The 27,573-nt window shown below is 34.1% G+C and overlaps 1 protein-coding gene across 8 annotated transcripts in view; it reads right to left on the bottom strand.

The window, feature by feature from the left end:
- The window catches only part of ckn (CRK like proto-oncogene, adaptor protein), a 378,299-nt gene that overhangs the window by 17,875 nt on the left and 332,851 nt on the right, over positions 1 to 27,573 (bottom strand). For all 8 annotated transcript variants that reach the window (XM_074181857.1, XM_074181858.1, XM_074181859.1 and 5 more), the window contains one exon: positions 21,981 to 22,151. In XM_074181857.1, the coding sequence (XP_074037958.1) occupies positions 21,981 to 22,151 (171 nt within the window). The remainder of the gene's footprint in view (positions 1 to 21,980; positions 22,152 to 27,573) is intronic.

Below are 27,573 nucleotides of genomic sequence, written 5' to 3'. Positions count from 1 at the left end.
TGTGTGACATAATTGTGTTACAAAACGACTGCATTAAAAATGTCTAAGTGGTATTAACCCTCCCAGTAATGCCTGTTTGAAAAACAAAAATAAAATAAATAGATGATACTCAAACAATAAATAAATTTAAAATGTATCTATAGGTTAAATTCATAAAATAATTGAAGATAACAAAAGAAATATTTCTAACTAAAAAATCTCGGAGAGCCATTCCTATTACAGAGTGAATTACTACAAAGGACGGATTTTGAAATTGCAAAGTACCAAGTTTAGACAGACGAATTTTTTAAAAATATATTTTGTTCAATGAGAGGACCATCGTCACGTTTCGATTTTTGTTTGTTCCTTTCACACGACAGCTTCTCACACTAGGTATGAAGAACCCCTCAAGATAGCGCTCTAAGATTGAATGCCTCCTATGTTGTTTGGCATATAAACTCTGTAGCATTTCGCAAGTCTCTATTCTCCAGAATCGCTAAAGAGGCCAACATAAATGACTTGGAACTTGAGTTACTCCACTTTCCATGAAACGGTGATTTGATTTTGTTTTTTTTCTATACTTTTTTTGGTTTGCTACTTCTGCATTTCAATTTATAGATATAGAGTGTCCTTAACCATATCTCACATAGAATCAATAGATTTCATAGTCCCATGATGATATTTTTTTGTCTTTGAAATACTCCCTAAGTTACTTTTGGGAATCACCTGATTGGTGGTAGAACTAGAAATGAGTACACTAACAAAAATACTACTTCAAAAACTAAAACATTCATTTTTCTCAGCTTTCCCAATCGGTAAAATTTGGCATAAAAAATTCAAGAAACTTTTCTACAAATTTCTTGACAAGGATCATCTTATAGGACTTTGCTAGCAATACTGAAGTGCTCATTTACAGCTTGGTTTTAGGGTATTAGTCATCATTAGTGCAAGTCATTCAACTATGAGTAGAAAGCATAATGAAGAAGTGCCAGCTCCGACCCGTCAACAAAGTCCTGAACAGGAAAGAACCATCCCATATGTACTACTCTGGTTAACATGATTCAAGAGTCCAAGACATATTACCTGGCTCATACCACCTCTTCAAAAATTCATTACTTCCATGGAATCGATAGACCCCTTCAGCATTTTAATTTTTTTTCGTAACTTCTATATTATTGTAAAACATTCACCCATCGTCACAAAAAATTTACACAAAAGGGGTTGCAATAATTTGAATCACTAGAGATATTTACTTATTACTTCTCGATCCCAAAATGAAATATTTATTCATTTTGAATGTCGTTTCACTCATGTGTATTAACCCGAGTACTTCCTCCGAGAAAATATTATGATTATATCGGTGCTACATCCATTCTGAAGAATTAAAATTTACTTTCGTAGAAATCGAATATGGGTATAATCAACGAATCGTTCAGCGAAAATTCGTGATACAATATATGCATAATCATTATCTTCATCGATATATCATAAAACCTATTTTTAGTCGTCCATATATGGCTCAAAAACGCGTATTCGAACATTTTTGACTCACGTTCACTAAGCTGCATATCGAAAATGTCGATCTACCATTGTACCGACAATAAAGATGATTCCACTGACGATATCGAATAATGATCGTTTTGTATACAGTAACTATCGTGCAATCTTGGAATTTCAAGATCGACCGGCGTTTGCTTTAATTGCCGCAACCTATGTTGACCTCCTCTTCTTATTTTCATTCGGAGATATTCTACACTATAAGAGTTTCATGTTCCTGGATGTGGGAGAACGATTTGTTTGGTAAGACGTTATAATGATAAGGCCATAGAAAAGTGTTTGACTATTGATTTGAATGAACTTCATTTCATATAAAGGACGATGCAAGTTAAAATGGATTTTTCAAATCAAGCAGAAACTAGAGAAACCCATCTATCTTTCAGAGGCCATAGAAAATATATTTTGTTTCCCAAAAATAATTCATTCATATATGAATGAGAAATATGGATATTACCATCTTTGTCCATTTCTTTTTTGAATTTAATTGTCCATAAAACAGTTTCATGTGATCACGGTGCTTCACATTTCATAAAACATGACGGAACTGCCTCTCTGCATTTAATGCATTGTCTTCAGCTCGGGTTATCATTATACTTATTTTCTCAGGTGCCCAGTGACCCTTCAATCGCTCCGAGTCGATTTATATTCTATTAGAACAGTTTTCCGGTTGGTTTTTCGAATAATCCCTCGTTTAAACCAGGTTTTGCCGCGTGTGTTCCCAGGTAATTTTTTTCCAGTGTTCGTTTATATATCCTACTGTTTCATTTATTGATCTACTAGTGTAGTAAACCCATGCTACACTCATCAGCTCAATCGTTTTCCATGATTTCTGAGTGGTACGGACAAAGCAGAGTCAATTCGTTCCTGTAGGTAAATTATTTCTGTTTTTTCATTGCATTCCGAGACTAGTCTTGATGTCACTCTTACGTTCATCAATGCCTTGAGTGACACCTGGCTGCGGGTAAGATTATTATGCTCATGTTTATTGCTCATTTCTTTAAAACTTTAAATTAATGTATCTTGCACATTACACTGATACACTTCCAGGAAGATGGAAGTACGTATAATGACCTAATAAGCAACTTTGTCGTAAATTTTTAACCTCACGGTATGTTTCAATTTCCGATCCATGTTTGGTTTTCGATCCGTCTGTATACCGGAAATTTCTGTCGAGCATATTCTCGGAATTACTCTTTGAATCGAAATGCAACTTCAGTGCCATTTGGTCCATGAACATGTTTGATGTTGAGGGTATCCGGTGCTGTTGCTGATGCAGTTCTCATTACTGCTGTAACTCCCAAATAAGCAAGTTTTTGCAAACTGTCTGGTTTGTTAATAGTGAATGCTTGTAGTAGTGAGAATGTGTATAGTTGAAACAGTTGAAAGTGATTGAAAATATTGAATTTAATAATATATTAGTATCAACATTTCAAACATACGAGTATTTTCAATGTGCCATGATAACTAGTCCAAACAGTGCATCACAATTACGGTGTATACTAGTGAATTAGTTTTTTTCTTTCTGCAAAAACTATACCTTTTGTTTCTAACAAGAAAATAGCTACCGAAAATTACCTAACGATAAATTTTGTTTATCTTCGAGGGTATTTAAAAAATTACTTATGGAATTATTCTGAGTTCTATTTGAATCAATCCAGTTATAGACAATGGTGACTATTTTTTCTCGTAACCATGAATAGTAAGACATTTTAGTAAAATTTGGCAATGTCTTTGCAGTATTTACATTGAATGCATCCAATTGTTCTGTGATTTTACATATAAATTGAATTGAAACTACTTCGGTCACAGTGTTCACATAATTGTTGATCAATGATAATCATTAAAAGACACTAGTCTACAACCTGTTTCTACATTTCTAAAGATCTTAAATTTCTACATGAGAGCTGTGCATCAATATATACAATGAATGTGTAACTGATCGCTGTCTGTTTGTCTGTGCGGTTCAATTAAGTTGAGCTATTTTTACAAATCGCACATTTTGCTGTTAAAAAATTTCGGTAAATCCAACTTGGCAACAGTTAGTCTGAAAAGTTATGATTAATGTATAACATTTTATATTATCTAACACTGTGTATGTATACACGGGTGTTTTTATTTACAAACTGCTACATGGGCTGTCACCCTTCAATAACAAACTCATTAACAAATCTATTGAACGATATCTCATCGGTACATTTACCATTCACTTATACATTACGTTCTCGTATTTGAAAAAAAGTCAACCTAATTCTGTTAAAAACGAAATTATAGTTGTATGCCTTTCAGAGAAAACGTGACCCGGTGATAATCAGTACTTTATATATCGAGTACTTAATTAACTCGAGTCAAGGCTTTTAGCAAACGCTCGTCGTTTATGTTGGTTCAATCACATTTACCATTAAGTACTCGTACCAACAAGGCAATTACAAACAATGAAACGGTGGAGTAATTGCTTAGACGATTCCTGAAAAGGATTTTGAGAAGCTCACTTCGAGAAAAGTGTAAAATAATTAGTAAAGAGAACGCTTTCACAGCAGTAAAAATCACTGTGGTTGTTGAGCATAATAACGTCACGAGTCTTGAAAAGACATCAAAGGCACACATTTCTATTACAGACTATTTAAATGATTTGAAATTGTTTCAAGTATAATTATTTCTTAGAACGTTTCAGTATTGGAGTCAGAGAAATCTTGATGAGTGATGTTCCGAATGCAACTGGATCACAAAAAACAGAATAATGCTTGCAATAAATGCAACAAAAACACTTTCCCCACACACCAGAACTGTAACAATCTTTTCAACGCGTGTTGTAACCAAGTTGACGTCATCAGTAAATGATCTATACTCATTCCTAACTACTAACATGAGACTTGATATCGAGTGATTGTTTGCATAGTAAACAGAGGTTTGTATCTGATTATTCACCTATGAGTGTTTTCACTTTCTCAGTTGTAAATTCTATATGTTACCGCCATGTAAAAGTGATTTCATGCGAAAATTGAAATTATGCAGACTTCGAAGTGAATTTGGAAATTCGAAACGAATACAGACTAGATATTTAGGCTTTTGTGGCTATTTTTCGAAAGGCTGGAATTTCTTTGTAACGTTATCCCGGCATGAGTGACTGGTATCGTCTGAGGTCTTTGTTATCGTTTCCAAAGTTGAAGCATATATAAAAGTACCTCCAATTCCAACAGGTGATTTCCTAAAAACCTAAAAACAGTTTCAATAAAGATTGTTTTATTCATGTTAAAAATCAGTCTGTTTCTTCTTCGTTAAATTCCTGCAATACTATATTATTGACCATGAGTCATGTAATTAGGAATATCGTTAACGTAAAGAATAACGTTACAGAATAAATGTTGACAATACATTATTTTATTTCATCTTAAAATATCCGTTGGTCAAGAACGACACAATAAGCTTCAAATACATCAACTCGAATACTAATGAAAGGTAAAAGTGAAACCTCTGGCCTAGAATAAATCTAATACAAGCACTTTTCTCAATCATCAGAAATGCAATATTCTTCTAGACGAGCGTTTTATCAACCAAGTTGGCGTTTTCAGGAAATGAATAAATAACTGAAAGGTAAAACTGGAACCTCTGGCATAGAAAAAAATCAATGAAAACACTTTTCCCCTATCACCAGAAATGCAACACTCTTCTCAACGTGCTTTTCTCCAACTAAGTTGGCGTCTTCAGGATATGAAGTAAAGTAATGTTTCATCAACTTGGATGATGAAACGCGCGTCGAGAAGAAGATTGATTTCTTGTGATTAGAAAAAGTACTTTTTGGGAAAGAAAGTTTTTGGCTTTCTACTACTCCATCTTGATACAATAAACAAGGATGAGGGAGTCTTCCAAAGAAAGGAAGGAAGTATCTCTATACATGGATGTGTAGATCATGCAAAGTAACTTTCAGACACAAACTGAAAGAAAGTCCTCCTGAAACAGCTATTTTCATATAAACATTGAATTATACGAAAGAAAAAATTCTTTAGAAACAAATACTTCAATATGAACACTGAATTATACAGAAGATACTTTTCTCTACTCAGTTTGTATTTCAAACATTCGTTGTGGAATAAAAAATCAGATATCATTCACATGAGTTCTACTTTAAATGATTGGTAACAAATTGCACTTACATAGAACACTGCCACACTCACTGGTATACATCAATGTTTCGCCTAAAGACACTTGCCCTAAGGCTCTTCAGTACCAAATTGGATAACATTATAGAAAATACACACACTCCATTCATGAATTACGATTTTTTAATGTCACGGAATAAGTTTGATCTGCTTATGTCATCGATGACATCGTAATGACATTCATTCAAATATTTGATTTAATCAGGAGGACTTTCTTTCAGTTTGTGTCTGAAAGTTACTTCTTTGCATGATCTACACATCCATGTATAGAGTTACTTCCTTACTTTCTTTGGAAGACTCCCTCATCCTTCTTTTTTGTATCAAGATGGAGTAGTAGAAAGCCAAAAACTTTCTTTCCCAAAAATTAATCACTCCTAAAAAATATAACCCCTTCATTTCAAAAAAGTACTTGTATTGGATACTAATGTTGAACAGGTCATCTGAAATTATTTTTCTGCTTTAAGTATCAATAGTTCTACTCAAGTCGAATAACAGATCCACAATAATATTTGTTCCATTAATAGAATTAATAGAATCAATAATTAAACGTCCTTCGTGGTATTAGCCAGGGGAGTAGTTATTTTCTGATAGGTGTCAGTTCATTAACCTACAGTGTAGGGAGTTGAGACTGGCCTGAATGAATTGTTCCTTTAGATGATTTAATTTATAGCCAGTCTTCAAGTATGCCCACTGACTATAGGTATGTGAAAAACTTACCAATTTGCCTTATCTAAAATGTGTTCTAATTTTTTGATCAACAACAGTTGAAACGTTTTTTCTGAACGTTTTTGCGACTTATAATTCGTTTCTATTCAGCTTATCATACTAAAGGTGAACTGTCTTACCGTCATTATTTCCAAGCGGTTTTTTCACTCGCGTATTTGGTTTCTGTTTATTCGATGTATTTTATGCAATATTGATATTTTTCGAAGTTTCCTCTTTATATAATTCAAGTACTCAATTTTTCTCCTCAATTTATTGTTCATTTGTTAATTGTTCTTATTTATCAATGATTTTGTCAAGGCAGAATTACTGTTAAATTATTATATGTAAGTATTTAATATCTATTTCAATAAAAATGATAATAACATCAATTTTCAAGTTAAAAATATTGTTGCGAACGCGATGGTCGCCTCAGATACGGCAAGGCGTTTAAATAACTGAATGTCTATAGAGTGATTTTTTATCAAAGCCCTAAACTCCTCCACAAATACTCTTCATAATTCTCAAGTTTTGTTAGAAAAATTACATCTGCAGAATTCGTTTCGCAACAACGTATCTTTTTCGTATGAATAGTGACATGTGAAGAGTTAATTTGGATCAATGTCACTGCTAACGACAATCTCTCCCAAGAAAACGCAAAAAATATGCCCGGTACGCATCTCGACACCGCACAAATCGCAAAAAGCTCTCCGCTATTCCCCCGGCACGCACTAAGCATGCAGGGAATGAGGATATTAGCGAAAGATACTACGTTTGGGTGTACCCGCGAAAGGCGGTGTTCGTTTTCTAATAAAAATTCCCATTCGTCCCGACTTGTCAGCATTTGAGACACAAGAGAGAAGACGGAGAAGAAGAACGAGAAGAAGGTTTTCGTCCCGGTAAGGACATGTCAAGATCCACTACCTTACCGGGTGCCGTGTACTCGTTCGAATCATATTAAGAATGTCGGTGGCTTTTTGTTAGACCTTCGTTTTGTAAGGTCCAGAGACGGCCTGAGAAATATTCTTGAAGTACATATCTCTAATAATCATCATCATCAAATAAAGCCACTTTTGTAATACCTAAAAGAATGCGACCCCATCCAACTTGAATTGGGACATATTTTCGTAATCATACTTTGGACGAATCACTGGCTAACAAGCAACTGCATTCATACTATGCAGAGCAGATGAATCAGTGAATACAGCTTCATGTCGTGTCATAAAAAAGCAGAAAATGTATAAAAGAACAGATCGCAGACTAACCTAGAACCAACATTCAGATAGAATAAAAGGAAAGGCGGAGGTAACACTGGTGCTGCCAGTTATAACTTTTTCGTGATGTATTTTTGAAAATAAAGTATGTGAAGATCAAATCAAATGTGGTTAAGGGTTTCCCACTGATTTTTGCTTTCCCATGGTTTTCGATATCTTGATGTATTCAATTCAAAATGCTTAATAGCAGCAACATACATTGGCGGAAAATTGGCAACAAAAGTATATGTTCTCATCTTCTGATATTACCTCTTACAATATGTACAGAATATGATTATGTCCAAATAAAAATGGTATTTTTATTGTAAATAGTGAAACGTAGTCTATGATAAATGGGCCTATCAGACCCTGTTGTGCAGTGACTTTTTCAATGAATCGGTAAATGTGTGAACGTAATTTCCGCTTTCATTATACCGAACCGATATGTTAAAAGTCAAGATAACATGCGAGTACATCTGAAGAATGTGCAACAAAACAAAATTCCCAGGGAAAATGTTTCTTGAATGAGACTGCAGTAGAGCTGGATTCACGAACTTGAACACCTGAGTTAGTTCTCAAAATTATTTGAAAGTTATCTTGTTCTTTCAGCGTTGTCATACGTATCGAAGAAACGTATATTTTCTGAAAATTAATAAAGAGTTGAACAACTACAGTGAACTCGGTAGTTTTTTCATGGTCAATACTTGTTTCTTTGTGTCGGTCACACCTGAAGAGATTCAAATGATAATTTTCAATACAGGCAACCCTCACTACGCGTAAAACAACAAAAATGAAGTAATAAACGAGAATCTTCGCAAATTACACAAGAAACCTGATAGCCCCAGTTGTCGAGGATGCAGTTTCATTTATCTCGTCATGCACTTCTAAACCAAGAATTATCATGGCAGAATTTGGCCTCGAGCCACTTGTGCTTCGATGATTATGGTAATGTTGCCGCTTTAAAAGATTGTGACAAACGTTTCAAGAATAAAAACCAAGCAGTTTCACAAGAAAAAAACATCAGTATTCCTTGAACGTCCTTGATGTTATCTTTCACGTCGTAGGTAATAATTTTGTGGCGTGAAATCTGTGTAAGATTATGTTTAGTTTCACGATTGTAATTGTTACTTGATGATGGAATACATTTTTCAAAAGACAGTAGTATATTGGTTCATATGAAATTAACAATGAACTTGGTAAAATGTCAAGCAATAACGAGGACACTCGAAAATTCACATTTCCTACTTAAGGAACTGATACTCTCTTCTCAACATGCAGTTCACCAATCAAGTTGGCGTCTTTAGTGTTTGTATAAGTACTTATTTTGGATTGTTTCGAAACGAAATTTATAAGAAGATAAAACTTACAATAAAATTGAAAGCTCTGAAATTATGTCATTGTCATAATTGAAGTTGATTTTGCCAGGTTCTTTCAATTTATACAAGTTAGTCATTTTGAATGATTTTAAAATAGAATTGTCTTACACTGGCATCTACTTGAGCAATCAATCTGTTTATTTGAAAATTCAATGTTGCAGCAAAAAAGACATGAAATTAATAGTTTTGGTAGACTGAAAATCTAAATAGATTTCAAAAGGACCGAAGGTATGAATTATATATTTAACTAGTTGTTGCCCGAGGTTTCGCCCGCGTAGAATTTCTTTTGTCACATTAAGTTTCGTGACAGACCATTTTAACCAAATAGTTACTATATTTTTTTATTAACCCAAAACTTCAGTTTTCCAACTTCAGAACTGAAGAAATTCAATACAATCTTTCAACCCCTATTTTCCCCCTTGGGGGTAGAAATTCTTGATTCTCTTTCTTGATACTTATTTATGCTATACAAAGAACCTACCTGCATATTTCAAGATTCTAGGTTCAGTAGCTTCGACTGTACGTTAATATAAGTGGGCAGGCAAAAATACTGTAACTAAAAAAATGTGCCAACTGCACTAAGTAATGAGTAGCTTCGAGAATCGAATTATGTTAACAATAAAGAAATTCGAAAAACTAACACAACCGTCAACGACGTTTGCCCTCATGCGTCTGCCCGCGTTCGGGTCGCGTTCTCGGCGATAGCGATTCATTGCTCAGACCGCCCCTCTACCCTCGGGCAACATAACCCGTCGTCTCACAGTAGACGCGAGGCGTAATGGCTTACTGCGTTGCGTCAAGTTAATCTTATCGTGATAACTTTTAAACGATTCCTCCAAATAACTTAGTGAAAAACACAAAGTTTATCTATATTGAATACTCAAAAATGACAATTGTATCAATTTTTATAAGAATTCGACAGATATTCTTAAATGCGCATTGTAAAAGAAGTATCCAATTCAATAGTATTTATGGCTCAGTATTTTGCATATAGTGGATAGTACATAAGAGGTAGATATATGCTATTACGGACTTTCATTTAGAACTATTTAAGACAAACAATCTCAAAGTACATTATCTGCATGTAGTTCCAACGGTATAGGCACTCAAAATAAATCTCATGGAGCAAGAATTTTTTCGACTTACTTAATACTTATCGTTATATAATAACCAAAATTACACAAAACATGTGTAATTTTGGTGCAAGCTGTATTTATGTAAAGTTTTATCTAAACCCGTTCAGTCGTTTAGGCTTCAAAGAGCCACAAATATACATCCATCTTCATAAATTTTCAAATTTAGATTCTGGGAGCAGCCATAGTTTAGAAAAACTTTTAATTACTTTCTTCCAATTATTCTATTGCACTCTTTAGCTAACGAATACCTACTGTTGAACAAAAATATATAACGTACAATATTGAGTCAATAATTTTATTCAGAAGAAAATTCTAAAAATAAATTTGGCGAGTTTCAGGATTCGATGATATTTTTATACATATTCAGAAAACAATTCCAAGTATTCTAATTCCTGAACTCTCTTTCCTCTTGTACGCGATAAAAGAGTTTTAGCGGATATAACAAGAAAAAATTAAGTGTGAAAAAGTTGTTCAAGTATATATTCCAGTAAGTGATTCACATGAATATGTGATTATGTTATGAAAAATGTTTTATGGTTTTGATACTTGTTGGATTTCAACACTATGTATGTATCTGGCAACAGGAAGCCGATATGGTTTTGGAAAACAATAATCTCCAAGAAACAAGTACATGTACTTAATGAATGTTCTATTAGTTTTTATGGAAAACAACCCCATAATAATTCACGGGAGCAATTCATTTATTAATCTTTAGTAAAATGATCGGTGTTGGATGAAATATCAAAGCTTTGCCTAACTTTTAATTTGCAATGAAATTCCAAAATAGTTAAAACACGTTCATCAGATTTTCATCAATATTCATAAAGCTAGCGAATAAAGTTTCAAATCGAACATCAAATGCGTTGATTTCAATTAATCGGTAAATTCCGTTATGTTCTGCTGATATTAAAATTTTAATTTCAATGTATTTTATAAGGTGCTGAGACATATTTAAACATGAATTGAAGGGGTTATATTTTTAGGAGTGATTGATTTTTGGGAAAGAAAGCCAACAACTTTTTTTCCCAAAAATATTCAAACATATGCGGAAAAATCCATTATTTGAAATATAGGCTGGTTACTTTTTTATATTCAATATTTTCGTTACTATGGTCATTTTTAATTGAAATAATATCAAAAGGAAGACACCGTTTATAAAAATTATTGTAAAAAATATCTTACGTATCTTATATGACAGGAATCAAATATAATATCACTATCACTATTTTCTCAAAATAATCTCTGGAGAGTTAGAAGTTTTATATAATCTAGTATAACAATCTAGATGCCTTATAAATACAGACTGATCCGAATTAAGGTGCCCTATTGATAACTTGATTGGTATTAATAATAACAAATTTGAGTAACGCATTTTTGTAAAATGCCTTCCCGGATGGAAAACCCTGTATGTAATATTTTGTACTGGTAGAGGATGATATTTCAAATGTTTTTTTTGTGGAATTACAGAAGTTAGTTAAGCAGAGAGAATATAAGATTACCTTTTGGTGAAAACATTCCTTCTGTTTTTATTTCGTACATTTTTGTACTCATTGTTGAACTGCTCGAATAATTTTTAGCTCGTTCCTGTTACTGTCTGCTCGGGGGATGACTCGGCTGATGATTGTCATCACTCGAAGATGATTGTGGATACTAACAATCGAAACGTCGTGAAGTAACTTGGTTTAGATTCTTTTAATTTTTAATTTTCATTTCTTGTTAATAATTTTTAATTTTCCTGTTGTTAGTTCAATTTTTGATTGTTGTTTGTATTTTATTTCATTGTAATTTAAGTTTTTTTGTTTAATATAATTGTTATTTTTCAGCTAATCTTTTTAATTTTTTTATAGATTCTCTCAGGGATTTCAAATCAATTTATATCATATTAGACAATGTAAGTACGAACTAATGAAATGCATAACCAAAATAATTATTCCGCACCAAACATTAATACTGACATGTTTCAGACACCTTTTTAAATCTGTTGAAAAAATGTCAGTGCTGTTATGCTATAAAAAAAAACGGAAAAAAGTTTTTTCTCTGAATCTCATGCCACTGATGCGGGAACTGTTTTATATCTGAAAGGGACAAATAAATATGTGTTAATCTTCTACACTGTACCATAAGATAGATTGGAATTTTTAACATGGTTTCTCAAGAAGTTATCATATCAGGCTTCAAAATATCAGTTTCAGGGGTGTTGTTGATTATGAAATTCGTTTTTTCTGGTGTTCTTGAAAAAAAATCTCATCACTTCTATATTTTCGATTTACATTTAAAAGATATCACTGATCCGACAGAAATCTATCAGGGTACAATTCGTCAAAGCATTATTTCGCTCTTCACTGACAAATTTTCTGATTACTAGGAAAGTCTTCAGCATTTCACAATTTTGGTATATGGCATAGAACATACATTATATCAAGCAGTTCCAGCTCTTCTTCTCCACGACTCCTTCATTTTCAACTTCACAAAAATTGTGATAAAAAAATCAAAAATAATCAGTGTTCTCATAAACTATTCGAAAAATGCAATTGCAAACATTTGCATTTCATTGTTTTGCATTAATAAAGCCGCGCTCCTACATCATCCTCAATGCTCATATTTGAAATATTTCCTACCAAAAAAAAAAAAACGAACAAAAAACTTTCCATTAGAAAAATTAAAAATGATACTAGATTGTAATAATGAAGTTACCGATGGTGCGCCCCAATTTGAATCAGCATGAATAATAGTAAATATAATATAAATATAATAGTAAATATAATTATTGGTGTCAGAAGTGGTTTTCTTGATGTTATTGATTTATCTTTCTGCCAAAATATTAATCTGAAACGTTTATCACTTTTCGAGACAATATACAGAGATTCACAAAAGACCTTCAGTTGACACATCTCCCATGCTGTGACCGTCACAACGTCGATATTTTGATGTATTGTACGGACATGATAAGACAGAATCACTGCCGCCGCTCTTGTAGCCTTAATTGCAATTTGATCCTGGTCTCCGTGTCTAGACAAACGGCCCGAACTGTCATCGACATAGACAGTGATGGATAATCTGACATTGTACAACTTGTTTTTAGCCACAAAAAGGACATTAGTTCGGTGCAGAGATTAAAACGCCATTCCTCGATCAATTTACTTCGAGTTGGCTTTAACGAAAGCGGGGTAAAAGGGTGATATGAGGGTAATTGTTTCAACGGTCATTAGTTTTGTGAAAGGAAGAAGATTGTGGGAACTGAAAAGGACGATCAATAATTCTGAGTTCGACTTTACTGAGTACATATATTTCAACGAATAAAAATTGAATTTAATATGTGAGATCTAAACTACTGTAATTTCATTATACAGTGCTGCCCAAAATTGATCGACAAAGTCTATAAAAGCGTTTACAAAATTATTTCTGGCATGGAAACTCGATGACAGATTTTTTAAAACGAAAAAAAAAAAAATCGTTCGTCAAAATCAGTTGATAAAAAGCGAAAATATTCATCAAAATATAAGTATCAATATTCAAGCAGTTGCAATGTAAACGGGCGTCGAGAAACAGTATTTTTATTCTGGTGTAGAAAAATATTTTCAATATATACCGGAATTTTATTGGCAGTCACGAGACTGGAAGAATTAGCGATTTTTAGTCAAACCTGAAGTGCAACGTTCTTACTTCGAAATGAGTATATTTTCGACCAAATTATCATCATGTGAAACGATAGAAAAATATACTATTTCATCATAATTTTTTGTGGCGATTTCGGTGGGATGATTACCAGTCCACACTTGAATTTCTACAATGACAGTACCTGCATACACTTCAGAACATTCTAATGCAAACAATCCCAGAACCTCATTCAAATATTTCCTAATCGGTGAATTAACAGATGCGGACCTAATGAATGACCAGCAAAATCTCCAGATTTATTCTCCATGAACTATTTTCTCTAAGGGTTTTTAAAAAGTAAATTTTGTTTCGAAAGATCAGAAATAGTGGGTGAGTAATGTTCAGTAATGTTGTTTCGAAAGATCAGAAATAGTGGGTGAGTAATGTTCAGCAAGTCTTTCTCATAGATTAGCGCATTATTTTGCCTATAATTAACAGTACATAAAAATAATTTGAACTGATTTTTGTTCTGCGCTTAATTTTTATCCAATTTCCTTTCAATATATTTTCGTGAACATGTTTTTCATTCATGAACTGGATTGCAATTATTATTACATTTAAAGTTAACATTTAAAGTTGAGAAGGCATTCCCAACTGTAAGTGTGAACGGAAGGTTCAAAAACTCATTAACAAATGACAATTTCAAAATGAACATTGACATTTGGTAAATTAGACCTTACTTGGCCAAATGTGGCATAAATCACATTTCCCCTACCCATATGTTACCTCTTTTAGTAATATAGTTAACGGAGTTCAGCAATTTGTTACAAAAGCGGTGAGCAAATCTACCTTCAAGGTCCATCCCAATAACACTATTATTGACCTCACATAATAAATTTAACCCTAAAGAGAGCCCAATCTGCCAGGGCAATTCGCCTAAATTAGTAGTCACTTCATAATTCTCATCTAAATATTTATTAACAAGCCAACCAACCCTCATAAATATTCAGTCAATTTTGCACGTCGGCCAAGGTATTTCTTAGGTATCATGATGATACAGCGTACTCGTATGAACGTATAGATTTTTATTTTGAATTATTACAAAAAATGTAGAAGTATTTTTTTTAATTTGAAGCTCATCCACTCAATATATTTGACGTCATTAGATTGCATAAGTTTCTCGAAGAATTATGAGTTTTTCTTGGGCAAGCAGCATCAATGAGAAAACAAACCAATTGAAATGTTTGGGAAAAAATTAATGTTTTATGTTCATTCATTTTTTCAACATCTTTGTTCATAAATAAATGGAAAACTAAATTTTTTCTGCGAGGATCTTTCCTAAAGTCTTCAAATAATTAGCCCAAAGAAAAAAATGTTGACCTTCAAATTGTGATAACATATTTTTGCCAGCTCATTATTGTTTCTAGGTATGCAGCAAATACTTTTTTTTTCATTCCTCAACAATTATATTCAATATGTAATGGTTTTGAAATATATTTTTTGTATATGCGACCGAATCGGCCGTCGCGTGGCAATATCGAAAAATTCGTTGTTTCACGTATATTCATCGCTCAATTGAAGCTATAGTCTGTACAAGCTGGGACCTCTTCTTTTCGTATTATTTGTTAATGACGTTTCTCGGCATATCAGGCATTCCCAATTTCTCCTATATGCCGATGTCTCAAGCTTTTTAGAAGAATCGAAAGCGAAAAAGAGTCTGTCATGCTTCAAGATGAGCTCAATAATCTATCCGTGTTAGAATTCACACGTTAAAAGGTAAGACCTCATTAGTCCTTAGCTCGCACAAATGTCTCAACTTCTGAGAGTTGTCGTTCGTATGGGGGCGACAGCTGATTAACGGAAAAACAGATTTTAAACAGACTTTTTTATCTAATTACTTTTCAGTAATCAGTATCAGATTTTCAGTATCTGATCTGTCTCTCAACAAAGTTAAATGCAAAATAATGAGTATCACACGAAAGAAGTTACCCACTATCAAGGACTATTTCATTAATCACACCAATTTACAGAGAATCAATGAGATGAAAGATCTCGGGATCATTTTAACTGATGTGTTCAGTTTCTCTCGAATATTTAGTATCTGAATGTTATCGAAAAATGAGCTTTGTCTTTAGATCTAGCCGTGAATTCAATCACGATACTTGTTTGTTTACTCTTTAACTCCATTGTTTGTTCTAAGCTGGAATATGGTTGAGTCATTTGGAATCCAAAGACCTTTTTATATTCTGGTTCTATAGATAAAGTCCAAAAACGATTTTTAAGAACACTTCAGAAAACACAATGTCTGGCCTTTATTTCTATCGTATTCCAGCCATTCACAAGAATTTAATATTCAACCATTGAATGACCGTGAGTCCTCGGAAGTTTTTTTTTATTTACTTTATTTAAAGTCGCATCAACCTCCAGGGTTATTAGCGACTGAACAATGCATCATTTTCTAAAACCTTTACAATATTTTCAATAGTACACTCAGGAAGTGATTTTTGTTTTTAACATTCTTAGAAAACTGAAAGTAGCTGAAATTCTCTATACTATAAATTTTGTTTTACCTGACGTAAGACTGAGAAGAAGAGACAATCTATTTCGTGTCTCAAACAATTTGTCTCCTCTTCAACAATGTCTCGACACCGTTAACAAAATGGTTAAGAACTGTGAACTGGATATATTCAGTATCACAGAGGGACAACTGCTTCGAATGCTCAAATGTGTCTGAATTGTGTGGGTGTGTGAAATGTGTCTGAATTTACGGTTATTTTATTATTTATTGTTTTATACTGTTATATTTTATATCGATTTTAACTGTATCAATGGTACTCAATGGATACTAAGTGTAAGGAACTTAAAAAAAACTGTGCATCATGTAAGTGCATCTATATAAAAATATGTCATTCAAACTTTTATATTTTAATGGGACGCGTACTTTCTGGTAAGCCCTGTAGATGAGTGCAAAAAAGGAAGCGGCGTATTTTTTTCCGAGATGATAATATACATACGTTTCGCAGACGATGCAAATTTTAAATGGACAGCCTTATTTCCCGAAAAGACTCGCAAGATTTAGTGTTATTGAAATTTATGCGGCTTGGTGGGCTAGCCAAGCCGGCAATAAGGCCCAGGCCGTATTTTTAAAAGTGACATTCGTTTAAACTACCCAATAGCCATTCATCAAAATTACCGTTTCATAAACATATGTACATTTGGGCGTGATGATTTCTGTTTCATAAGGCGTGCTTGTGTGGCCATGGCCTCTAGTAATGAAAGTAATTATAATGTTGGAGACACGGTGAAAATTCTGACTGTCATCGAAAAGAATAATTGCAGAGATATGCGTTTTCATATCGGCAAAAAAACTCATCAAATGACATTTGGAGGTTGAATCCAGTTCCCAATCCTCCTATTGCTCCAACCAGACATAAAACAAAAGGCTCATTTACAAAAAAGGAAAGTTTTAGGGGAAACTATTGTTTAGGAAAAAATCTTTTCTGATTTTGCGGTTTTCCATTACTATAAAAAGAATGAGAACTTTTCGAAGGAAAAAGATGAAAATATCAATAACATTTTTGTGCAGATTAGTTACAATAAAAAGCAGTTAGAAACATGGGACCCCTAAAAATGTCTTCCAAAAAACGTCTTAAACCGTTATGAAAACATTTTTAAAAGCTCATTTATTGCAAGTTCATTAAAATAACTTCGTTTTTCTCAGTGTCTTTCAAAACGAAACAAATACAAAAAAGCAAGTGTGCTTTAGACCACACTACTGAAGTAAAACGTCTTTAGCTCTATCTATATCGGTTACACACGTCGAAGATGACAACTTCAATTTCAGAGGGTTATTCCTCTTCACATTTTGAGAATAATGTGTTTCAAGAAACAGACGATTATTTCAAAAACAGGGTTTTTACGTATCATGACAACTGAAAAAAATCTTTGGACTCCTAGATATCTCTTGATACAATTACGTTTGATTTTAAACAAAACTCTTACTTTTCGAAGTGTCGTTTTGACAAAATAAGAAAAAATTAACGCCGTTTCAAAATTTTGTATTACATGGCTCAGCAATATAAACCTATTTTTTATTCATTTTTTCGAAAATTTATTACAATACATATTACAATACATCGGCCGATAATATATCCACCTTATAAAAAACTATTGTTCATAAAGGGTCAAAAACTGTACTTAGTTTTCAAAATATAGAAATAGTATGTGAAAAAATTCTCTAAAATGACACTCTCTGAAATGAAAGATATCTCTTATGATTCCCCTGTATATTAACTCAACTCCTCACTACGAGTGCAACAATCTGTTCCCAGCATCAAACCTCAAAACAATCCAACAACTGGAACAGATAAAACTCGACATTGGCGTCGATGAGAATTTTCATCGACCATCTCTAATGACTTATGCCCGTTTTTAACGGTCGATTATCGATTCTTCGTACGGCAGTCGCGAGAAATAAAGACACAGCTCGACTGGTGCGTTCGTCCTCTTGTAGAAAACCCGACAAAAAACTCACACGCACATAACTCATGCGCTAGAGGAATTTTTCAAAACCGGTGACTTTAATGTAGTCGTAAATTGCGTTTAATGTACACATTCGAGTTTACTGAAGAGAATTTTAATTATTCATTCGATTGAATCGACATGTGATACGTCAAGAAGAGTTTGACGATACGTGTCATTTTCGATTTTAAAGATTGAAATCGCTACTGCCCGATAACAGCATAAAAAATTTGCCATAGTAATCGGAGCCACAGTGGGTGATATTTAGATAAACAATTCGTGTGAATGTTCGTCAGAGCATACTGATTACCAAGCTGCCTAGAAATACCATGGTGTAACCACTCAGACCCCTCCCTATATAAAACATTTTGACAAAAACACTCCTGACTCTTCATAAAATAAAGTGATCCAACGTACTTCGGCATTCCATTCAAAGAGACGCTAAGCGCACACCAATATTTACATTTGGAAACGATTCTTGTTCCGGCTATTCACATATTATGTTCAAAGTTGGGTCAATTTCATTTCTAGCGTCCAGATTTTTTGATGAAACAACAGCGAATCGGTTTAAACAACATCTATGCATCTTTCTGAGTTCTTATCCTTTGGATTTATTTCAAAGATTACAAGGGGATTGATACAGGTTGTTTCGGGTTTCCTTAAGCTCATGAAACACTTAATACGTACTTAGTTACACGATAAATCATGATTTTTCAATTTTGATGGTACTTTAATCCAAAATAAGAAGGTCGATTCTCTCTGTATTGCCGGGAAATATCAAAGCGCATTCTTTCGTTTATAATGGTGACAGGAGGAAAATGTACACAGCATAGTGCAACAATTACAAATTGGGTTTTCATGGAATCAAACAGGAACGGAGAAAAGGTCGATCTTAAGAAAAAAACTAACCAAACCGATACGATCGAGTTTTCGCTTTGGCGTAGAAGTGTTTGGGAAAATACAATTTAAGTTGGATTTATATCAGTGCAGAATATAGTTGTTTGAAGAAGCAATATCCTGGAAGTTCATATCGCAAGAACATCGATAACCATGTGAAGTAACTTTGGTTTGAAATCTTTTTAATTTTTTGCTTCTTTTTATTTTTATTCTTCCTTATTTTTTTTCTCTATGGTCATTTACATTTTTCACGTTTTATTGCTTAACAGGTATAATTGATATTTCAGCTATTCATTTTGATTTTATTTGTTAGTTCATATATTTCGAATCATAGTTTGGAAAATAGAGAGAAAAGTGTTTATATGACACTAGCTGTTTCGAGGGGGCTTCTTCTTCCAGTTTGTGTCTGAAAGTTACTTCTTTGCATGATCCACGCATCTTTGTATAGAGTTGATTTCTGAAAATTATTGTTTCCGACATTTCCTTGGAAGACTCCCACATTTTTTGTATCAAGATGGAGTAGTAGAAAGCCAAAAACTCTATTTCTTAAATTATATTAGACAATGGAAGTCCGAACCAATAACGGCATCCAAATGAGATAATTTTCAAAAAAATAGCCTGAGTTGAATCTCGAAGAAATGTGGTTTCTATAGTTTGCTGACAATAATCCCCAATGAATTGAGCTGGTCAGTCAGTGAGTCAGCTTACATATCTGACACAGTCACAGAATCAAGTGTCACAGTATGTGACACCTGATTGTAAGAGTATGTCTGACTTAAATCATTCACACGTGGATTGCCTCTCGAATCGATGTAACGATGTCATCTCGGGGAAACACAGAAAAGCACACCTCAAAATATATTATTCAAATTTTGATAAACATTCTCTGAACAGGCGTTAATTGACGTTATACTACGCTTTTGTTTGAAGGTGATTGACAATGTTTCATGATGAATTTCACTAGTTCGGACTTCCATTGTCTACTATATAAAATGATTTGAAATCCCTGAAACAACTAAAAAAGAAGAATTGAAAATGAATAACTGAAAATAACAATTATATTAACCTAACCGTGTTAGGAATCACACGTTAAAAGGTAAGACCTCGTTAATCCTTAGCTCGCACAAGTTTCGACTTCTGAGGGTTGTCGTACGTAGGGGTGCGACAGTTGGTTAAAAACAGATTTTAAACAGATTTTCGAACAGAAAATGAAATAATAGTGAAATAAAATACAAGTATAAATAGAAAAATTGAATGAATAAAAATAAAGAAATGAAAAAAGAAAATAAAAATAAAAAGTGGAGAGATTCCAAGTCACGTTAGTTCACGACGTTTCGATTGTTAGTATCTACAATCGTCTTCGGGTGATGACTGGTCTGATTCCTCCGAGAGATGACTATTTATAGGTCGTTCGAGTACTTTCACTGATTCTCACTTTCCATTTTCCGCTTCACTGGTTCCGTGGGAGATGACCGTTTTGGCGGGAGTCTTCTGATGTAGGGAGGTGCAAGCACTGGTTGTGACGGCTTCTCTTCCTTGCGAGGCTCCTGCTGTCTTCTAGCCAAAGTCTTTTCTACCATCGTTTTGGAGTAGCAATTTCGTTGAAGATCATTTTTGATGATGTCTAGTTCCTTCTCGAGACCTTCCTTCGTATTACAAAGCCCAAAAGCACGGTCTAATAGAGTCTTGATGATTCCTCTTTTAATCGATTGATGGTGGTTGGATTCGTGGTTCAAATACTGTCCCGTATGAATGGGTTTTCAGTATACAGATGTTTCCCACTTAGAGTCGGTCCTCTTCACCAAAACGTCTAAGAATGGCAATTCGTTGTGGGTTTCCTTCTCCATTGTGAAATTGATGGAAGGTCTCACGCTGTTGATGTGTTTCAGGAAGGCGTCTAGTTCAGTATTCCCATGGTTCCATATTATGAAGGGGTCGTCAACATATCTCAACCAGACTCGAGGTTTCTTGTGGGCTTCTTCAATGGCCAGAGTTTCAAACCACTCCATATATATGTTGGCTATGACTGGTAAAAGTGGCGATTCCATTGGCAGTCCCTCATCTTGTGTAAAGAATTCGTCCTTCAGTTGGAAATAACAGTTTCGTACACAGCATTCTAGTAATTCCATGATTACTTCTATAGGTAGATTCGTTCTCTCTTTCAGGTTCCCGTCTTTGGATAGCTTTCTCTGTATGATTTGGAGTGCTTCTTCGACCGGAACGTTGGTGTAAAGGCTTTCCACGTCGAAACTAATTAGTTGATCTTCCTGTGTGACCTCAATTGACCCTAGTAGTTCGACAAAATGCCTTGAATTCTTCACAAAAGACGATGTTTGTCCTTGTAATGGTTGTATTAAGGAAAGTAAAAAGCTAGACAAGTTTTGAGTAGCTGAATCTCTGTTATATAGTTTATATAGTAGACAATGGAAGTCCGAACTAGTGAAATTCATACTACGCTTTCTTTCATTCTAAATTACATTTAATATGGGAAGGTAGTACTATAGCAAATAAAATATTTAGTTTACACCAAAGGCCCCAAGGATAACAATTGCATGTAAAGACACAACGACATAATGTTCTTATAAACGTCGTATGTAATCATAGCTTCCATGTATTTGTATTTCGGCAAGTCGAAATTTCAAGTTTAAAGTCGTAGTTTCCAAAAAATAAATCAAAAAAATATATGGCCCTTTTTCGCTTTAATAGAATTTCACACTGACTAAAATGGAAATTAGCTCAAAACAGAAATCGTTTCGAATAGATAAACAACTGTTGAGTAACCTCTGATTGAAAATCGGTACTAACCTCTGGGTACTCCAGGTGGGTCGGAGGGAGCCAAAAATCCAGCATCCTCCGAGCTGGCGTATCCTGCTGATCCGAAAGAGCTTCCCGAATGCCGAAATTCATGCGGCACCGCAGGTGGAGCGACTTTTTTTGCGGTTGCCGCTGGCTTCGGTGGCCGCGACATGCCGCCTACTGCAACAAAAATAAAGATATATTAATATGAAACAAATTCGTGTTGAAATAAATAGCATAAAATACATAGGTTAGGTCCAAAGTGGTCCGCAACTCGTAAGGGTTTATTATGGCTCACACCTATTCACACTCGACCAAATAAACTCAGCTTTTTAACTAAGTCGATTAGTTTGTATGGTCTTTCAGGTCAGATGGTAAGAGTACGGCTCTGCCGAACTCTGAAAACCTGATTAGGTCCCCGGCGGGACCTAATCATGTTTCATCATTTTGCAAACAGAGGAGACACACACTGTCTTTCGACAGTCAGAGTTTCTGCATATGATGATTCAAATAAAAGTGACCTGTAAGAAGGCCTGTTAGACATCGTAGTTTATCTTTACTGTACCAACAACTGTTTGGTATCAAGCTTCGAAGGGTAAATAAAGGCCTTGGAGTGAGCCAATCTTGGAGATTCTGCCAAAAGTCCAAGAATCTTTTCGCCATCCAGGTGTTCAATTTTGTTTGGCAAAGCCTAAAGCAATGCCAATGACAGGTTCTGGTCCGATGAAGCTGTTTGCAGCACCCTCCTTTGCAAGGGAGTCAGCAGCCTCATTGCCCTCCAGGCCAGTATGGCCGGAATCCACACTAGAGACAATCTGTTAAGTCTTGCTATCGAGGAGAGTCGTTTTTGGCAATTTGCTACCAATTTAGTCGTTGTCGGTAGGAGCCAAGAGCGTTCTCCAACGCCCCTTGACTGTCCGAGAATATTTTCATTGACTTGTGTATGAGGTTGGATTCTTCCAATCTCTCCGCACACAATTCAACAGCGTAAATTTCCGCATGAAATACAGTCGTTCAGGTTCCTAGGCAGGTTTATATCTGTGTCCTGGGTCTGCGACTGAAAACATCTGTACCAGAACCGGAAGGTGTTTTTGATCCATCTGTGAACCAAAACCTATCTGCTCTTTATATTTCCTTCTCCCTTAAAAACATACATAGGACAAAATAATTAGAAAATCAATAAAGAAATACAAAAAATCCATCTACTTATAATAATAATGATAATGTGTATTGGCCTAATCGTAAAACAATTAATGCAGAAATAGTGTAATAGAAGGCTAATAAACAAAAACATCACAGAAGCGGTTACAAAAAATTTACTGCTAGTTAAGTTACGCTTGTTAAGAATTATTACTAGGAGTATCTCAACAACTTACAAAGAGTGAGAAAGTAGGTAATTCAGTATTGAAAAATATAAAATAATATTTGATTGAGTCATTACTAATTCAACTTCACAGAAAACCAGAAATGTTCCAAATGTAATTTCAGCATGGAATATTTTGTGTAACAAAATTTTCAAAAGTCGACCTCGGTTCCAAAATCCAAGTTCTTTTCGTTTTATTGAATAATTTTTTGTTGTTTATATTTTCTATTGCAACGAATATCGTCTGAAAAAGTTGTTGTTCTAGATAAGCCGCGTTTCTTTGTCCAATTGTTTTTTCGCAGCGAGGTGCGAGTTTTTTTTGTTTTTGGTATTTCAGGAATGAAGAATTGATTTCCATTGGATGTTTCTTTTTCTTACTGATAGAAACATCTTTGATTCTATTCTGGCCACCTCCAGTAATAATTTTAATGATATATGGGGTTTATTAAATCGACATCCAGTGAGCCTTGAAGGAGATTAGTGTCAGTTTTGAAGAAGTAATGTATTTCACTGATATACAGCTTGTCAAATCTAAGAAGGAACTTGATAAAGGTAATGGAAACTACCGTTGGTTAAGAAGTACAATCTGTTTTACAAATAATGCAATAACATAGACCTAACGCTCTGAATTTTGATCGTTTTTAATGACTAGATATATTACAAAATAATGTATGAAAATCAAAAGTTACTATTATTATCATCCATGAAGATAAATTATATTCAATTAGCGATAAATCTAAAATTCAAATAAAACGTTTCTAATTTTTTAGGTACTTTCAAGTGATCACAGATTAAGTAGGTTGAATTATGAAAAATGACAAATGAAACTTTCTATGCTTTTCACTACTTTTATTTGTAACCATCGCTACTGCAGTTTCGTTTCGGAGATGATATAAAATATGCGATACCTACGCGTTTGCAGAGCTCCATTGCATAAACTTTTGGAGCCGATTATCCCGGAGGACCATTTTGATTATAGATGTTGAAATTGCGGTTTAATTATGGCTCAAACGAGAACATATGAAAAATATACATTACAAAATGCTAAAATTGTGAAATTTGCAGTACCTACACCTGTAATATCGCTACATTTAATACCGTCCTCCGTATACCATGACATTTTTAATGAAGTGTAAGATCGAATAGCCTTGAGAAATCGTTACTTTTCGAACCCTCAAACAAAATGAAGCTATTCATTTAATTGCTCTTATTCGTGCGAAATGACTATTTCAATGCCCGAGTTCCATTTCCTATCGCAATTCGAACCGTTTACGGTCCTCACGTCGATGTTTCTGGGAGAAAACGAAATAAAGACTCACTTTAAAGATTTCACTTTATGGAGCAATTTTAGCGGAACGTGTTAAATTCGAAATCTCGTGGGAGGGTGATAAAATGTCAACCTGTCTCCATCGAGACCGGCCGCGCCAAAAACTACTACCTGCTACACAATTCTTCGCTATCTGGTACGATAACCAGACCAATAAATGTCAGACGAACGTAGGATTGTCATATTCTGCATGAACAAGAGAATCGAGGAGTGGTGAAGAGGTGAAAACTTGTATGTCCGATTGAATAAAATCCATTTTTGTGAAGGAAATCAAAGTTTTTCTATCGGTCTTTCTAGAAATTATCACTTTCCACATATTACATTTGGAGATATGAGACGAAAGACATGAAAAGTGGCAACACTGAAACAGAGAAAATCTTGTACTATATATATTGTGTTAAAAGTTAATCATCAATATTGACATATTTCAAATATACAAACTCATTTGACGACTGTTGAGGAAGTTTCTGAATAAATCGAACCAAAGAAAAACTGCCAGTTATAGTTGAATTTTTCAATTCTGATGACGAAGGTAGATTTGGGCCTTCGAAACTTCAAGATGAGTAACATTTTTCAATAGGCGAAAGTAGAAAATACAAGTTACTAATAAATAGCACATTTTCCTTTGTGAAAAGTGTATTGAATTCACTCAGTAACTTATGGGGTGAACTAGAAGTTTGCCCTTTCTCTTCCCAGGAAGATCCATGTGCAATGGTAGTTCTCTAGTATAGGAGCCCTAATGAATCCCTTCCAGAATAGTCTCATAGATATCCTTCATGCTGCAGGAAAAACTGTCATAATGTTGACAGATTGAATTGAAATTCTGACACGGGACAGGAAAAATGTGGGAAAAATGGGTTTCAACAAAATTTAGGGGTAAACTGGCCACACAGATTGCATACACAAAAATGTCTATTTCCTTGATATAGCGAAGTTCTATACCTGACTATGCTGGATTGCATATACTTGAGGAAATTAGCCTACGCCAGTTCTCTTCAACTTCCTAACCTAGTTTAGGTTATATTATCACTATCAATTATTCAACAGCGACTCGTAGGATAAGTGGCGGCCACTCAGGTAGCCACACCATCTTCGCCTCTAGATCGTGGCAAAGTACTACATTTTTTTGCACAACAAATTCTCACAAATTAAATGATTATTGTATAAATTTTTTTTGCTTTTCTCTGATATTTATTTTTCAAGACTATTTTATTAAAACAACGATATATAAATTATAGTCTCATACTTCTTACAATATGAAATAACATTTGAAATGAGTCAATTGGTGATGATTATCACTAATCACACCACTGATAAATATAATCAATGTCATTCTGTAGATACAAATATTTAGTTTCTCAGATGTGGGATAGTTCAATAATGGTTTTACTTAGTCCTGATTCAAATGTAATGTTATAAAATGTGGCACTAATACCACGAAAGAAATATTGCAATACATTTTAAATAATGTTCAACACCAGCTCCAGTCTGTTGCACAATATGAGACATTCATTGAACATTCTTGTTGGAGCTATTGTATTACCGATATCGAATTGTTTCTTGTCATTCGTTAGTGTCAACCCCCGTACTCTTGTTAACGAAGAAGTCGTCCCACTGCTTTTCGGTTTCGTAACTCAACATTCCTTAAGCTTGAGCAAATATACATTCGGTAAACTTTGTGTAATAGTCATACGTGAAATACAAAAAAAAACAAGCATTTCGTGTAGTTATGGTCACGCAAATTAAACACCGGAAATATGCTCGAGTTCCATTAAAGTAACAGCAGATAAGTAATAATGTCTTTTAATAATTGGAATCCCAAGGCCATGCTTCTAGCCTCACGGATCCGTTTTCTATGAAATGTATACTCGAGACCAACGGGCGTTTAACTGGGTATTTCTGCCAGATTGGACATTTCAAGATTTATCGCATTGATCTCAAATGTAATAAGGCATATGTGTTAATAATGCCGTTTTGTCGGGGTATCAGTTTTATTGATGAATATGATATGAAAAGACCTTGAATGCCAAAGAAATTAGAAAACTACACAGAAATCACTGCAAGATTAGATAAGTCAAATCGAGATTCAAAATACGTTAGGGTCCTAATGAAAATAGAAAGTGCACAAATCATAGGAATACGAATAAAAAAACTGGAAAGACGATATGAAAGATAGGAAAAAATATATGAAAAACTACAGATTTATAGAAAAAAAAACACCAAATAATAATAACAATAAATAAAATCGCTATAGATAAATGGGAAAAATTTACGATAACAGCAAAAGAAATATTGAAAGAATGTTGAAACGGAAAACATGAAAGAGACAAAGCATCAAAAACCTTGATAATTGAAATTACAAAACTTGGGAATTTTCTTTGGGTGATCAGCAAAACGGAAGTGTACTCTTATAACACAAGTTATTCCAATATTTCGATAAAATGTATTATCATCTTCAGGAAAAAGCTACAAAATTTGTATGATGGTAATACAATATAAAAAATTTATTAATATAAAGGTCACAACTTACTGTTAGTGAGGTTGGCCGTGTCGAAAAGAATGTTATATTTAAACAACTGACTGGAATTATAGCTGGAGCTATAGACTAGCTGGAATTATTTTTATTTGGTCGTGATACTCAGATGGTTAACACCGTTCTGAAGAGACCATGCCCGATACTGATGATGGGGCAATCACCCCGAAACCGGTCTATCGGTTGGTCGGATTGACCAACTTCTCATCGATCGACTCAATTCTTTCTGCTTATCATAGTGGGAAATAATTTGCGATGAATACTTTTAAATACCAGGTGATATCCCCAGACTGAATAAATTTTACTTTTAACAGGAAAGTCATTCGAGCACTTGTCACTCTCGATGTAACTACCTTTACGTAAGCAGGCGGATATCGAG

The sequence above is a fragment of the Leptinotarsa decemlineata genome, unplaced genomic scaffold (genome assembly GCF_025532065.1).
Source record: "Leptinotarsa decemlineata unplaced genomic scaffold, Ldec_3_MD MMD2_tig00026317_RagTag_RagTag, whole genome shotgun sequence".
In the NCBI taxonomy this organism is placed as follows: domain Eukaryota; kingdom Metazoa; phylum Arthropoda; class Insecta; order Coleoptera; family Chrysomelidae; genus Leptinotarsa; species Leptinotarsa decemlineata.
This window is presented reverse-complemented; position numbering and strand designations above follow the sequence as displayed.